Source organism: Lactuca sativa, chromosome 2 (genome assembly GCF_002870075.4).
Source record: "Lactuca sativa cultivar Salinas chromosome 2, Lsat_Salinas_v11, whole genome shotgun sequence".
NCBI classification, from domain to species: domain Eukaryota; kingdom Viridiplantae; phylum Streptophyta; class Magnoliopsida; order Asterales; family Asteraceae; genus Lactuca; species Lactuca sativa.
Window position 1 is genome coordinate 113,663,033 of NC_056624.2, and position 14,924 is coordinate 113,677,956.

Here is a 14,924-nt window from a genome sequence, read left to right on the forward strand (position 1 = left end):
TCATCTTGAGATATCCTTCGTTTGAAAGAAGTTACCAACTTGGAGTAAAGAAAAGGTCACATTCTGTAATAAATATTTGTTTTCAAGACCTACTGTCATGGAAGTTTTATATAGGAGAACAACTAATCTGGTCCTTACTGAATTGAGGACAATTCCTTTCGAAGAAGGAGGGAATGATCCGTGTTTGGATAATGAAGTCCCAAAAGGTTATGGGTAGCTTAATATTAGGCTAGAAAGTTGTTTGGGATTAATGGCCTATGGGGTGTGCATGGTGACGTAGTTGATGGATTAGGGTTTTCTTAATTAAATTAATAAAAGTTTAATAAATCCAAAACTTCATTGATTGTTTGATTCAAAGCTTGGGTGGTTATGGAAGCATTTGGAAGGGTATCATTGATGGCTCTCTTTAAACTTTGGGAGTTACACTCTTATCATTGATGACTCTCTTTAAACTTTGGGAGTTACACTCTTATCATTGATGAGTCTCTTTAAACTTTGGGAGTTACACTCTTATCATTGATGACTCTCTTTAAACTTTGGGAGTTACACTCGTATCATTGATGGCTCTCTTTAATCCTTGGATGTTAAACTCTCTACATCTTCTCATAACCAATTACTAGCAATATGAAGACATGGACGTTTTTTATTTTTGTCATTCTTAAGTGTGGTAGACGTCTTTTTTGTGTTATTTCAAGAGTTTCCTTAATTTGCATTGACTACTTTTAATGAATAATTGGTTGGTTGGCTTGTAACCACCAAATTTGTAATAAAGGCTTGATATAAAGCCAAGTTTATGGATGGAAAAAGGTGATAGACGAATTTTTATCAAAGAACCCTTTTGTTCACTTTGAATGATTGTCATAGTTCACAAATTATCATCTTTCGGACGTGATCCTTGAGTTGATCGAATTCAAACTAATAGGTCTTAGTTTGTCTTCAGATTTACAAGCTATAGGTCTAGTTTGTTTATCAAATCTATCCTTTTATTGTTTTTGTCTCAAACACTATTCAGTCTCAATACTAAATAGCCCATACACGTATCATAAGTGGTATCAAAGCCCAGTTCCGATTGGGTGTTGTGGAGATCTTGTTCAAAAAAAATCCTTCTAGGTTTGTTTAATTTTAGTTCCTATTCAGAAATTGTTTTCCAAACATGTTGCATAAGTTATATTATGAAGAAGAAATAGAGGAAGAGAATTTTGAAGAAGAGGAGGAAGAAGATTCCGGTCCCATCTACGACACCGATGGGGAAGGGGAATTTTGTGAAAGAATATATTTCTTTTTTCCCTTTTGGTTTTGGAATTTTGTTGCAAGGTTTTGTTACTAATCACCCTAATCATCAGTCGTGACATGCTTCTGATTTTGATTCCATATAAAACATGAAGTGCAGCATCAAAATTACCTCTCTGGTACTCAAGTCTACCCAACAAAGCTCTGCCTTCCTTCAGTTTCATGTAAAATGGTAGGGGTTCTTTACGGGTGGTGAATCGGACCGATTGACTACAAAATGGGGACATTTCCACGATGGTCTTCTTAAGTTTATGTCCACATAGTTGTCATAATCAAAACACTACAAAGAGTAAATATGGTAACTTGCAAATTCTCGTCTGTGCAAAAAGACATAAATGCCCTTCTCATATTGTGTAACAAATGCAATATTGACACTCACCTGATGATGTTTACACAATTGTCCTTTGACAGGTGTCTTGAGACATTTGAAGCTGTATAAAAATAAGAAGTTGGATTTAGAGACATATTAATTAGTTAAGATAAATTAAGTGCTATTTGTATTAAAAATAAACTAGAACCATATGGGGCAATTTAGTGATGTTGTAGAAGTCCCTTCAGGTAATTCATTATCTAGATCAGGAGCAGCAGCAACTCGTGGCACATAGTTGGGAAGGATGGAAGAGATTGGATTTGAAATCATACTCATGAAGGCAACAATTATAATACATTTCCCTAACAAAGATTTATAATATTTTTTTATTTAAGATGGAGGATTCAAGTATATAAATTATATGTATATTAAAAAAGCGTTAAAAGTATAAATATACCATTGAACTGGCCCACCACTTGAAGAAGATTGGTTCCCAATTTGAGCATATGTGTCACAAGTGTTGGATTCGGTGGCCCTAGATCCTAATGAGGTCATGAATTTAGTATTTTTAATGGTATTATTTAGAAGTTGACTTTATTGACTATTAAATGAAAACATGGATTTAGTATTTGATGGTATTTTTAGCTAACTTTGGTTGACTTTTAAGATACATGAAATGGTAGGGAAACACGAGAAATAGGATCATGTAACACCATTTACAAAAGCAAATTGGCTCAAATGGTTAATAATACAAACCTTAAAAACACAAGTCCTCCCATTCACTACTTTTCCATTCAACAAAAAGCTAAAAGCCCATAGTAGTCTCCGTTATGTTCTTGATCCTTAATTCAACATGTGCTGATTCAGGGGTTGGTTGCAACCTTTAAATCAAGATTTACAAATTAAAATTATAATCTCAACAACATATTACATATTATATATTACTAATTATTGCTTAGTCGTACCATAGGGTGTGAAGGCAAGTAAGGTGCCAAGTGTTTCTTCACACCAATGGGGCCCATTCCGGGCCTACCACCACCATGTGGAATGCAAAATGTATTGTGAAGGTTTAGATGACAAACATCAGCACCATTCCACCCTGGACTTGTTAAGCACCATTCCACCCTAGACTTGTTAAACCAACCTGTAAAAAATCAAAACCAAAGATATTTTTTTTATATATTTTCATTTGTTTGTATGATGTTTTAATTAAATTAAAACGTCACAAGAAGTGTAATTTTTATGTACCTGTGCATTCATGTTAGCTCCATCCATGTAAACTTGACCTCCATTGTCAAGAATAATCTTGCAAATCTCATCAATACCCTCCTCATAAACTCCGTGAGTAGAAGGATAGGAAACCTAAAAAACAGAGAATTTACTTTAGTTATTAATCTTTTTCTTTTTATTATCTATTTTTATGTTTTGATAAAAAAAAAATTGGTTACCATAAGAGCATATACATACTCCTTGTTTGCCTCAGCATCCTTGCGTATCTCTTCAATATTGATATTACCTTTGGAGTCAGTTCCCACAGTAATAATTTTCATTCCACACATAGCAACACTTGCAGGATTTGTTCCACGTGTAGACACATGGATGATACACACATTACGATGATGATTTCCTGTCGCCTATAGTTGACAAAGTCAATGACTTTGACTTTATATATATATATATATATATATATATATATATATATATATATATATATATATATATATATATATATATATATATATGTATATATATATGTGTGTGTGTGTGTGTGTGTGTGTGATTAAACTAAAACCAATATAAAAAGGGTATAATAATTTAGCAATTTAGCATACCATATGATAAGCTCGGACATTCCAACATACTCTCCAGCAGCTCCAACATTTGGTTGCAAAGAGAAGGAGACGAATCCGGTTAAGGTACACAACATGTCACCCAAATTCTTGAACATTTCCTGCAAGATATTTTATGTTGCTCTCAAGTTAAAAAAAATATGTCAATAGAAATATAATTTGGAATTTTAAGTCAAAATTACCTGATACCCCTGTGCCTGTTGGGTAGGAGCAAAAGGATGCAAATCTGCAAAGACTAGCCATGTCTCAAGCATCATCTCTGTAGTTGCATTAAGCTTCATGGTACAAGATCCCAGAGGAATCATATTGTGGCATAATGACAGATCATTTGACTACAACTTACTAATGTATCTTAGTAGCTCATGCTCCGTATGATAACTAAAATAAAATTATTAATAAAAAAGTTGACTTTAAATTATGTAATCTAAGTTTTGAAAAAGATCCATACGTGTTGAAAATCAAATGAGTCAAATATGGAGTTTCCCAGACAAATCTGGAAGGGATATTATCCTCAACCTCTGGTGCAAGTGACATGGCACTGAATGCCACCTAGAATAAAGAATCAAGAATCAAGAATCAAGTTTCTTGATTTATATAAAGGTTCGTTAAATCAAAAGAAAGGGCAAACTCACGGGTTTTCCCAAGGCGAAAACTTTGAACAAATTATCAACATCTTCAATCATTGTTGTCTCATCAAAAGAGATAGTGATCTGAGAGAAGCAGTAGCATATTTGACAATAAGTTTAAGAGCACACAGATAGACCTGTGGTGTCAATCTGCAACAAAAAATTTTCTGGTTTCAAATCTCCATGAATCATTCGATGCTTATAACATCCTAGCCATATTTAAAATCCTAAAAAAAATCAAAACATGAAATTTCCAACAAATATTTATACTTACATCTAATGAATTCAACTTAGGATTAAGAAAATACCTTCAGAGAACCTCTATAACCACATGAATGTTGAAGAGGACGATGATTTTTTTCAGTAATGTGGCTTTCATCTTTGATTCTTTCTGTAGGAAAGAAAGTTTCACAAATATTTTATATATTAAACATAATCAGATGATGTGTGACTAATAATTACCTTGTAGCAGGTTCGTCTAGCATCAGAGAGGACGTCCGTATGGGTTTTCTCTGGCTATTTTGATGTAACCATATGATTAGTGGGACCATCATTTGTAATAATTGGTGGTTGCTAGGAGCAAGTGAAAAGGAATACGCAAGTTACTTGATTAAATAGAAAAGGATAATATGAGACTGGGGTGATCAAATTCCGGCAACAAAGCCGATTCCGATCCCGATTGACGGTGATGCCTCCTTGAAAGACCGATCGTTGTTGAGATAGAGAAAAAAGCAGAAAAGCGGTGTGTATTTGCAGGCCCATAGTGGATTAGAAAATTAACTAAATATGATTGTGGATGGAAAAAGAGAAAAGGTGTTCTTCTAGAAATTGATGGAAGAAGTGGTGCATGAAAATGGTGGATAGCAAACCCTAAAATTCAACGAGATTTGTGAATGCCCAAAGCTTCATCATAAACAGGAGGATCATGATTAGTGAAATCAATCCATTGAGGAGCGTTAATGTCTTCACCTTTTCGAACACAGCTACATGCATTGATGGATTAGAGATAGAAAGGGAAAAAGAAGAAGAAAATGACTTCATGTTGATATGTTGATATACGCTCTTCGCTGCTAACTATGTGGGGAGGAAAACCTAGTAAGGAATGAGACGCAAGAACGACGTTACAATGCGATGAGTATGCGTATTTTAGTGTAAGATGATGTCAGCAAAACGATCCTAAGGTGGAGAGCTAAGGAGTAAAATGGAATCAAGGGCCCTTGTTTCTTCAATTTAGAATTTAAGGTTCTCTTTTAATAATATTTAGAGATAGGTATAGTTTATGGTTCATTAGACTACAATTACACTACAAAAAGGGGTTCAGTTACACTATTGAAAAGTTTTTTCATTCACTCTACACGTAAACTCGTTAACATAAATTATGAGACACTACTTCATTGTACTCTTAAAGTACGGGCTAAAATTCATGTAAGTTATAACTAGAGTCTCTTGTAGGGAGAGCGTGATAGTTGTATATAGATCTATATTGGGATTGACAACCCACACCCAAGCTGCTTGCAACAGCTCGGCCAGCAGGTCAGTGGTGACAAATGTGATAACATTCCGATGCCTGAAGAACGTCGCAGCGGGTCTACTATGTCATAGTATGGTTATAACGACTCACATAGGAAGATGACGACACATATAGTTTACGGGACTTCTTATTTCAAGAAGGGTTTTATTCATTAAAAAATTTCATATACTATCATAAGTATGAAAAATACTTGTACATTTTAGTCTTTCGCTCTTAAGACTACAAAACATTTTATAAGGAAAATATTGGATTTTTCTTGTACAAACACTACATTTACAAATAACAGATTTGAACTCTTCATACAACAGCTTATGAACTTACCAACTTAATTGTTGACACTCTTTCAAAAATTACTTGTATTCTTAGGTAATCAATAAAAACAGGTGACTACCAGCTTTTGAGGATGGAACACTTCAACATTTATCAAAACATTTTGTCATTATATTGTAATCAATTTTGAAACATGTAACTTGTGAAATCATGTAACTTTCTCGATTATTTTTATAATGGTTGTATTTACTTTGAGCACTATTATACTCGTTGTTGTGATAATATACATGAAGTCCTCCACCCCCGGACATTTCCGCAATCCTTAGTTTGGGGGTGTGACAAATGGGAATAAAGGAAGGGGCTTGTTTGGCTAGGGTGTTTTGAAACGATTGTGCGTAGTAGTGGTATATGTATGTACACGGATCGACATGTGAGTAATGGAGTAGTAGTGTTGGCCATCCTCTTCACTGTTAATCGCAAAGATAGTAAGGGAGGGGATAACGAACCCTAGAAGGCCATTACATTGAGTAGTCGCAAACATTTAGAGAGTGAAAGGTAGTGAAGTGGTGCATTGGTGGCTACTGTTTTAGCGATCCGATAGGCGGGGGGGGGGGGGGGGGGGGGGGGGGGGGGGGGGGATTGTGGTGGCCCGATGGGAGCGGAGGCAAGAGGGGATGAACCTGGTTCAGAAAACCAGAAGGGCGATTAGGGTTTCCCATGGAGAGAGAGAGAGAGAGAGAGAGAGAGAGAGAGAGAGAGAAACAAAAGCGTTGTAAGAAATAATGATTTTGGAGTAGGATTTTTAGTTTTCTTCCGATTCAAAGTTTGAACTAATCTGGATTTTTATTTTTGAGACAAGAATGTCGCCCAAACTTCTTTTGAATGAACGAAGCTTTAACGAGTAGTATCTAATGTCTAATTACTTGTATATGGGTACACTTTATTGTGATTGGATATGAGCATTTCACACATCACAAACAGAATAATCCTCACCATCTAATGCAGATTCGACGATCCGGATCATGTTTCTTTTTTTTTTATTATTATTTAAGATAATAGGCTTTATTTGTTGCACCTTTGGCTTTACAATTTTTAATTAAGACATTGATTATGAATGGTTTATAATATGGTATATATGTGTGTGTCTCTCTCTCTCTCTCTCTCTCTCTCTATATATATATATATATATATATATATATATATATATATATATATATATATATATATATATATATATATTTGTAGTGTATTTGAAACATAAAAACTAAAAAGATAAAATATTGTTGTTCTTACAATCATCAAATCTCAATCAAGAATCTGAGAATGGACCGGGAAAGAAGAATAGAGAAGGTTGTTGGCTGCATTTTAGACTTTAACTCTTTTAATTTTCATGAATCGAGATTGGAGGGACAGGAGGACATAAGGTAAGGTCGGCCCTGTGTACTTATTTAGGCCGAAGCTCGATACCCTCCACGATAAGACCCTTCTTCCAGTGTCCCAACTTGATCTCCTCATACGCCATCTCAACCTTCCCGTTATCTCCTTCATTGTAATCAAATTCTCCCAGTTTGATCTCCATCCACCCATCCTTCCTCTTATGAGGAAACACATAGTTTTCTTGCACACGATGTGGCCTTTGAAGATAAACATTTTCGGTTTCCATTTCTGACCCACCAAAACTTAACCTTGTTTTTGCTGGCACGGAAACTCCTCTGGAATCCTTAGTAGTTCCAAAGACAAGATACGCATCATATGTATTGTTTTGGGACAACATCCCTGCTACTATTCTTCCGTGGATTGAAAGCCAATAAACTTGTTTAAGTATGCACACCTCCGGGAACCTGCACAATTAAATGTCATTGAATATATATGATTCCCAAATTAAGGTACTATTACATGTTATGTTATGTCAGAGTGACTTTGTCACCATAAAGAGAGAAATAGAGACCTTGATTCTGGTATATGTGTCCATTCCCAGTATTGAGTGTCATGTTGCCATGTAATTGATAGCTCCTTTGCTCCTAACATATAACACTTCTTCCCACTCTCCTTATCTAGCTGGAAGCTCTATTTTTTGAATTATGAGTCCAAATATTAGTAGAAGTTGTTTAATAAAAAATTTATATCGTAAAACTCTACTTTCTCAGGTAGCAAGGTATGATTGAAGTTGAACAAAACATTGTCTAATTTGTATGACTACCCTTCATATACTTGACCCAACTCCAATAACATTATCTAGAGTTCATGAGTTAACTTTGTGGAATATTTTATACAATTGGTGTTGGATTAATCGGTTGATCTAAATAAGGAAATTTAGTTGTAGGGGTATTTTAGGAAACATTTTTTTTAGGTGTTTTATTTGTGTTTAAGGACTATTTTAGATTTTATATAAACTGGTTATTAACCTTTCTTTGTACTTAATTTAGAATCAGGTTTCCAGTAATAAAGTATCGTTTACCAAGTAATCTCAATCTCAAAGTTTCTCTGGGTTTTATCCCACTGTATCTTTTTCTTCCTGTTTCCATTTTATTCTTGGACACCAAGGTAACATTAGTTTGATATTCAACAACTGGCACACAGATCGAAGAGGATATGTAGACGTAATTAGCAATTAACGATGATAAAGCAAATAGTGTATCATAAGGATGAGCGATTTACCAAATTGCCAGGGTGGAGGAGGATATGTGACCATTGCTAACCCACCAAAACTGACCGTTGTTTTAGCTGTCACAGAAAGTCCCTTGGAATTGGTACTAGTTCGAAAGACAAGATACGCTTTATATGTACTATTTGGTGACAGCATTACAGATGCTATTTTGCCATGGATGGAAAGCCAGTGTAACCTTTTAAGTATACAGACCTCTGGAAACCTACACAAATGGAAACGTAATATGTGTTCAGTTACATTATACTCCAATATATATAGAGGAGATGGGACCAAAGATACCTTGATTCAGGTGCGTGTTCCCATTCCCAGCTCCTTTGCACCCAACATATAGCACTTTTTACCACTCTCCATATCTAGCTGGAAGCTCTGTTAATGGGATTATGTGAGACCAAATCTTAGTTAACAGAAGCATCGTTTAACAATTATAGCGGAGAAAAAAATCATTCTCCTCATGTTGCAAGGCATCATTGGATTCAAAGTTTTTGTCAATGAGTTGACTTTAGTAAAATCTTCACTTGTAGAAGCGTTGTTAATTTAACAATCAGGCAAACAGATCAAAGAGGTTATATAGAAAGCTTTAACAAGTATAAAGGAAATAGTGTATGGCAAGGATGATCGATTTACCAGATAGCCACGATCGAGGAGGATATGTGTGTACGATAAGGAAAAGTACAGTTTGTTTTTAGAGCCAAAATCCAGCGGAGAAACTGCCCTGGCAATTAGTTCACGGTAATCCGATCGCAGAAGCCGCTCCCAAAAGGCATCAGAATATGCAGCTGAGTCGAATCCTTTTGGCATGCCACATGTCTGCATGCATATGTTCGTGAAGTTAGTGATATTATCTCGAGATAAATATTTCTTCGTTCATCGTGTGTGTATGTGTGTTTCACAACAAAAAAAATACCTCCGTTAATAATATGTGTGGCCTGTAATGTAATCTGCTTTATATATATATATATATATATATATATATATATATATATATATATATATATATATATATATATATATATATATATATATATATATATATATATATATATATATATATATATATATATATATATATATATATGTACTATTTTTTTTGTTATGTTGCTTTTTGTGTAATTTTGATATTAAATTCTAAATGCACATTAGATGTGACTAATCTAAAGGAATTGAAAAAAAATAAATAAATAAATAAATTGAATTTGTTGCATCTATATATATATATATATATATATATATATATATATATATATATATATATATATATATATATATATATATATATATATATATATATATATATATATATATATATATATATATATATATATATATATGAAAAAGTTCAATAGAGAATGTATTCTTATAAAAAGAATAATAATAATAAATAATACTAGAAGCAAATATAATAAAAAAAATATGGAATAATTTATCATATGCATTATAGTTTTCATTCTTGCTATCAAAATATGTTTGCTTCAAAATAAGTATAACAAAAGACTTACTTGAATATTTAATGCATCCGCAATTGTATTGATGATCCTATCCACCGTAGAGCGTTTCCTTACGTCCACGTTAATGCACTCATGTGCAATTTAATTAAATTTTTCAAAGGAACTCATATCAATTTGAGCTCTGATAGTGGGATCTATTAACTTTTCATGTCCGTCAACAAGTCCATGATCATCATAGTAGCTTCGGACTCAGGGGCGGATGTAGCATATTGGAAGGGTATGCAAATGCATACCTTTAAATAATTACTAGGATTACTTTTTTTTCATTAAAAAAATATATATATATTTATATATTTATTATAAATGCATACCCTTGTCAAATTAAATGCATGCCCAAACTATAATTTCAACCTAAGATTCTCTTTTCTTATATTTGACCGATTTTTTTTTTATTTAGTAAATACATGTCATTATTAAAAACAAATCCAAATGAAAAAAATAAAATAAAATTGTTAGAAATCCTAATCAAGTTGGGTTTATCAACAATATATAAAAGCTACAAAATATTTGAACCAAGAAAAATACAAACTCTATATCTATCACAAATCATAATTTTTATAAAACCAACTAAAAGGTAAGAAAATAAATCTGAAAAATCAAACCCAAAGAAACCCTAACCGTTGGACACGTTTTCGCCTCTCTTGTTACCATAGAGTTCGACAGAAGAAAAAGAAAGTGAGAAACTTCGAATTTGTTCGTCTTGATATCTTGCTAACATCGTCTCTGGTTCTTGGCCTCTTGTTCTTCAGGTTAGTTTTTGTTTTACTCTCGCAATCGCCTTCAGTGGTTCATAGTTTCATGTTGGATTTTGTGAGCTTTAAATCAATTTCTCTCGTTCACTTTTGTGTTTATGAATATGTGCTAACTGCTAAAGATATAGTGAATTTACTTTCTTGTCTTCTTGATAATTGTATCATATAGTTGTCAATATTGTTATATTGATAAATAGAGACTAAAAAGTACATGTGTATTCGTAATTGTTAGTGGAGTCAATGGCAATTTATATTTTCTATGTTAAAAGGCATGTGGCATGTCACTAGGTAATTATGTCAAACCAATTTCCATCTAGGCATGCACAAGAAACACTATACATATATTTAACAATGCTATATAGAATTAAATTAAAATGATAAAGTAAACTATGGTTTATCAGTTTAGATGTTTAGCTTTTTTATTTATAGTTTTATTTTATCTTTTAATTAGGTTTAATTACTACTAAGAAATGTGTATGTAAATCCTACTAATTAATTCCTTTGCTGTTTCACTTTTAGATAATTAATTTTGTTAACCTTTTAGGTTAAATATATTCTTACGATAACAATGAATGATGATGAAAACGAGTCATCAAAACGCAAGAAGAAACATGGGACGTTAGATTGGTTTGTTAATGCTCAAAAGAAAATAAAGACTCAAGATGATTCTTCGTCGACGCCCGATAATATCACACATGGTAGCACCAAATTTCCATCTAGGGAAAGAGAAAGTCAATTTGATGTAAATACACTTCCACATGATCCAGGCTTGAGGAAGAATATCATTGATTATCATCCCAACGACCAAGATGCAGTGAGGAAAGAACATATACAAAGAGGTCCTTGCCAACCACGTGGTCATCAATTTCTTCAAACATATTTTGGAGGCTATATGTGTCGCTTTATTCCTACTTGGTTTGATAAACATCAATGGCTTGAATGTAGTATTGAAAAAGAGGCGGCTTTTTGTTTTCTATGCTACTTATTTAGGGACAAGGATGAATTTAATGGAAAAGGTGGAGATGCTTTTGTTACGGATGGCTTTAAAAGTTGGAATATGCCAAATAGGTTCGATAGACATGTGGGAGCTGTTAATAGTATCCATAAGCGAGATAGAGAAAAATTTGAGATGCTTACCAAACCCAAAAAGTCGATACAAAGTGCTTTTGAGCAACAATCTACAAAAGCCCAAAAAGAATATCACACTCGTTTACTTGCTTCGTTACACTGTATAAGGTATCTTTTACATTAAGGATTGCCAACCCGGGGTCATGCTAAAAGTCAAGAATCAAGTAATAAAGAAAACTTTCTCGAACTTCTTGAATGGTTAGCAAAACATAATGAGGAAGTTGATAAAGTTGTATTGAAAAATGCTCCAAAGAACTTACAAGTAACCTCCCCTTCCATTCAAAAAGATATCATACATGCTTGTGCAAAAGAAACAACTAAACACATTATTAGAGAACTTGGTGAAGATTACTTTGCAATATTGGTGGATGAATCGGCTGATGTAACTCATAATGAGCAAATGTCTTTGTGCTTGCGGTATGTAGATAAGAAATGAGACATAGTTTAAAGTTTTCTCGGTGTTGTACATGTCGTTGATACCACAACTTTATCTCTTAAAAAGGCAATTTATTCTTTGCTTGCGGAGTATTCATTAAGTCCATCTAAAATTCGAGGCCAAGGATATGACGAAGCTAGCAATATGAAGGGTGAAAGTAATTGCCTTAAAACCCTAATCTTAAAAGAAACCACATCCGCATACTATGTCCATTGTTTTGCTCATCAACTTCAACTAACATTAGTTGCAGTTTCAAAAAAGAGCATAGATTGTGGTTGGCTCTTTGAGATACTTACAAACTTACTGAATGTCATTGGAGTTTCTTGTAAGAGAAAAGAAATGTTGCGAGAAGCTCAAGCTCAAAAGGTTGCACAAGCATTTGATGATGGTAAACTTGAAAGTGGCAAAGGATTGAATCAAGAGATAAGTTTGGGAAGGCCGGGTGATACTCGTTGGGGATCCCACTATAAACTGATTGTGAATGTTATTTCCCTATATCCTGTGATATGCAAGGTTCTTGATAAGATTGGAGATGTATCTTCAAGTTCAGATGACCGGCTAAAAGCGGATGTTGATGGTTATTCACTTGAGTCTTTTGATTTTATATTCATGATACATTTGATGAAGATTATTTTTGGTGTGGCAAATGATTTGAACAAAGCTTTACAAAGAAAAGATCAAGACATAGTTAATGTTATGGCGTTGGTGACGTTGACCAAACAACGAATACAACAAGTAAGAGATAATGGGTGGGAACCTCTCTTAAGTTCAGTCGTATCCTTTTGTGAAAAAAATTGCATCGAAGCTCCTAATATGGAAGATGTATATGTCCCGAATGGTAGAAAAAACGTGGCAAATTACACACCACGAATCTTCATCATTTTCGAGTTGAAGTCTTTGTTGCGATCATTGATTTGCAACTTCAAGAGTTGAAGAACCGATTGATGGGTTTTGGTCATAAGACATCCTATGTGCTCATACAAACCCTAAAGCTTGGATCTAGGTTTCTCTATTGTACATACTTTGAATCCAAGACTTTGAACCCTAATTCTAGCATATGGAAATCAAAATTCACAGGTAATTAGGTTTAAGAACATACCTTGATTGTTATATAGCAATAACAATCCAATTCCTCCTTGAATTGACCTTGGAAAGCTGATAGTCACAAGTGTCACTCCTCTAATGGCTTACAAACACCATAAGCAAGTGGAGAAGGTATATAGAGAGAGGAGGGAGGTAGGAATTCGTCCTTAGGACCTCTTGGGAAGGGTTAGACGGATTCCTAAGCCCTAGAGGGCCCTAGAGGGTTTATATAGGTGTAAAGATTAAGGTTTTAGTCCTTATCCTTATCTAGTTGCTTGTCCACCAAGCAACCATAAGATAAGTCCTAGAAACCCTTATCCTAGTCGAATTCTAAGGGATTTACACCTCAAATTCGTTCACCATATATATAAGATAATCCTTACCTTATTTTGTAACTATCACATAATTACAATTCAGCCCCTCTAGTTTAATTAATTACACTTGATCACAAAATTAATTCTTAATTAATTATTGACCAATATTAATTAAACAAATATGATTTCTCCTTTAATATATTATTCTTATAACATATTAATAAATCATAATAACCTCTCTCTCTTTATTTATTTCTCCAATCAAGTTGCTTTGGTGAAGGCAACCCAAAAGGACCTTGCACCATCGGGTCAAGTACATACCAAAATAGTTATGGACTTAGACACTAATCCAACAGTCTCCCACTTGGATAAGTCTAATAACTATTATGCGTATGACTTCAGATCCTGATCTGCAATCGTAGCTTTCCAAAGCCGCTGTCAACTCTGATCCTATCAGATACGCGTGTCCTTAGATAAGGGATCATATATTCCTCCATTCTAGATATCATATGAGATATGATTTCAAATCATTCTCTTTGTACTACTTCTCGATTTCTGATTTATGACGACTGACTAATTGAACAAATCAAATTAGCCCTAGCCCGGCCGAGCATTTACGTTTGTCATCACTAAACCATCGAGGGGCCCAAAGATATCGCTTTTATCCTACCTTGGATAAAAGGAACGGATAAACTTTGATACAATGCTTGCTTGCACTCACTCACCGAATCACACACAACAATATGTTTTATAACACCAAGTTACTAGTGCGTTTACATATTATCAATGTGCAACCGATTCGCAAGATACAACTCACACATCTCGGTTTCAAGAATATAAGATGTTATCGTCTCACCAATCACTCGTGATACAATCCATGGAGTGATCCAAGTGAGTGTGGGTCTAATACAATGCTCAAATCACATTCATAAGCACTCATGAACGTTGCAGCAAACATTTGCTTATGTCTAATACTCTTTTAGACAATCCACACACCAATTCACGACAGTCTTCATTCATATCTACTTCCAACATATAAACGACTGTGGCCCGTTTGAATAATTCGATTATTCTTAATAAACTCAATTATTCTGGAAGTCAAAACATGCAAAGTGAAACACAAGAATAGTACTAATCCCATATGGCCTCAAACCTTTGAGT

General features: G+C 34.0%; 2 protein-coding genes and 1 long non-coding RNA gene across 3 annotated transcripts; 1 reads left to right on the top strand and 2 right to left on the bottom strand.

Annotated features, from left to right (window-relative positions):
- Positions 1 to 2,280: 2,280 nt before the first annotated feature.
- Positions 2,281 to 5,177, bottom strand: LOC128132191 (uncharacterized). Its single transcript, XR_008230214.1, has 10 exons — positions 4,539 to 5,177; positions 4,385 to 4,467; positions 4,083 to 4,226; positions 3,899 to 3,999; positions 3,633 to 3,828; positions 3,433 to 3,551; positions 3,049 to 3,234; positions 2,849 to 2,962; positions 2,566 to 2,744; positions 2,281 to 2,481 (listed from the first exon to the last, which is right to left on the bottom strand). It is a non-coding gene; the product is annotated as an uncharacterized LOC128132191 (long non-coding RNA).
- Positions 5,178 to 7,228: 2,051 nt separating this feature from the next.
- Positions 7,229 to 9,398, bottom strand: LOC111893845 (F-box protein At2g02240). Its single transcript, XM_042899703.1, has 3 exons — positions 9,170 to 9,398; positions 7,826 to 7,944; positions 7,229 to 7,718 (listed from the first exon to the last, which is right to left on the bottom strand). The coding sequence occupies exons 1-3, from the start codon at positions 9,356 to 9,358 to the stop codon at positions 7,322 to 7,324; spliced, it is 705 nt and encodes a 234-aa protein (XP_042755637.1). The 5' UTR covers positions 9,359 to 9,398; the 3' UTR covers positions 7,229 to 7,321.
- A 1,972-nt stretch (positions 9,399 to 11,370) lies between these two features.
- LOC122196604 (uncharacterized) lies at positions 11,371 to 13,299 on the top strand. Its single transcript, XM_042899704.2, has 3 exons — positions 11,371 to 12,031; positions 12,134 to 12,312; positions 12,433 to 13,299. The coding sequence occupies exons 1-3, from the start codon at positions 11,371 to 11,373 to the stop codon at positions 13,297 to 13,299; spliced, it is 1,707 nt and encodes a 568-aa protein (XP_042755638.2).
- Positions 13,300 to 14,924: the final 1,625 nt, after the last annotated feature.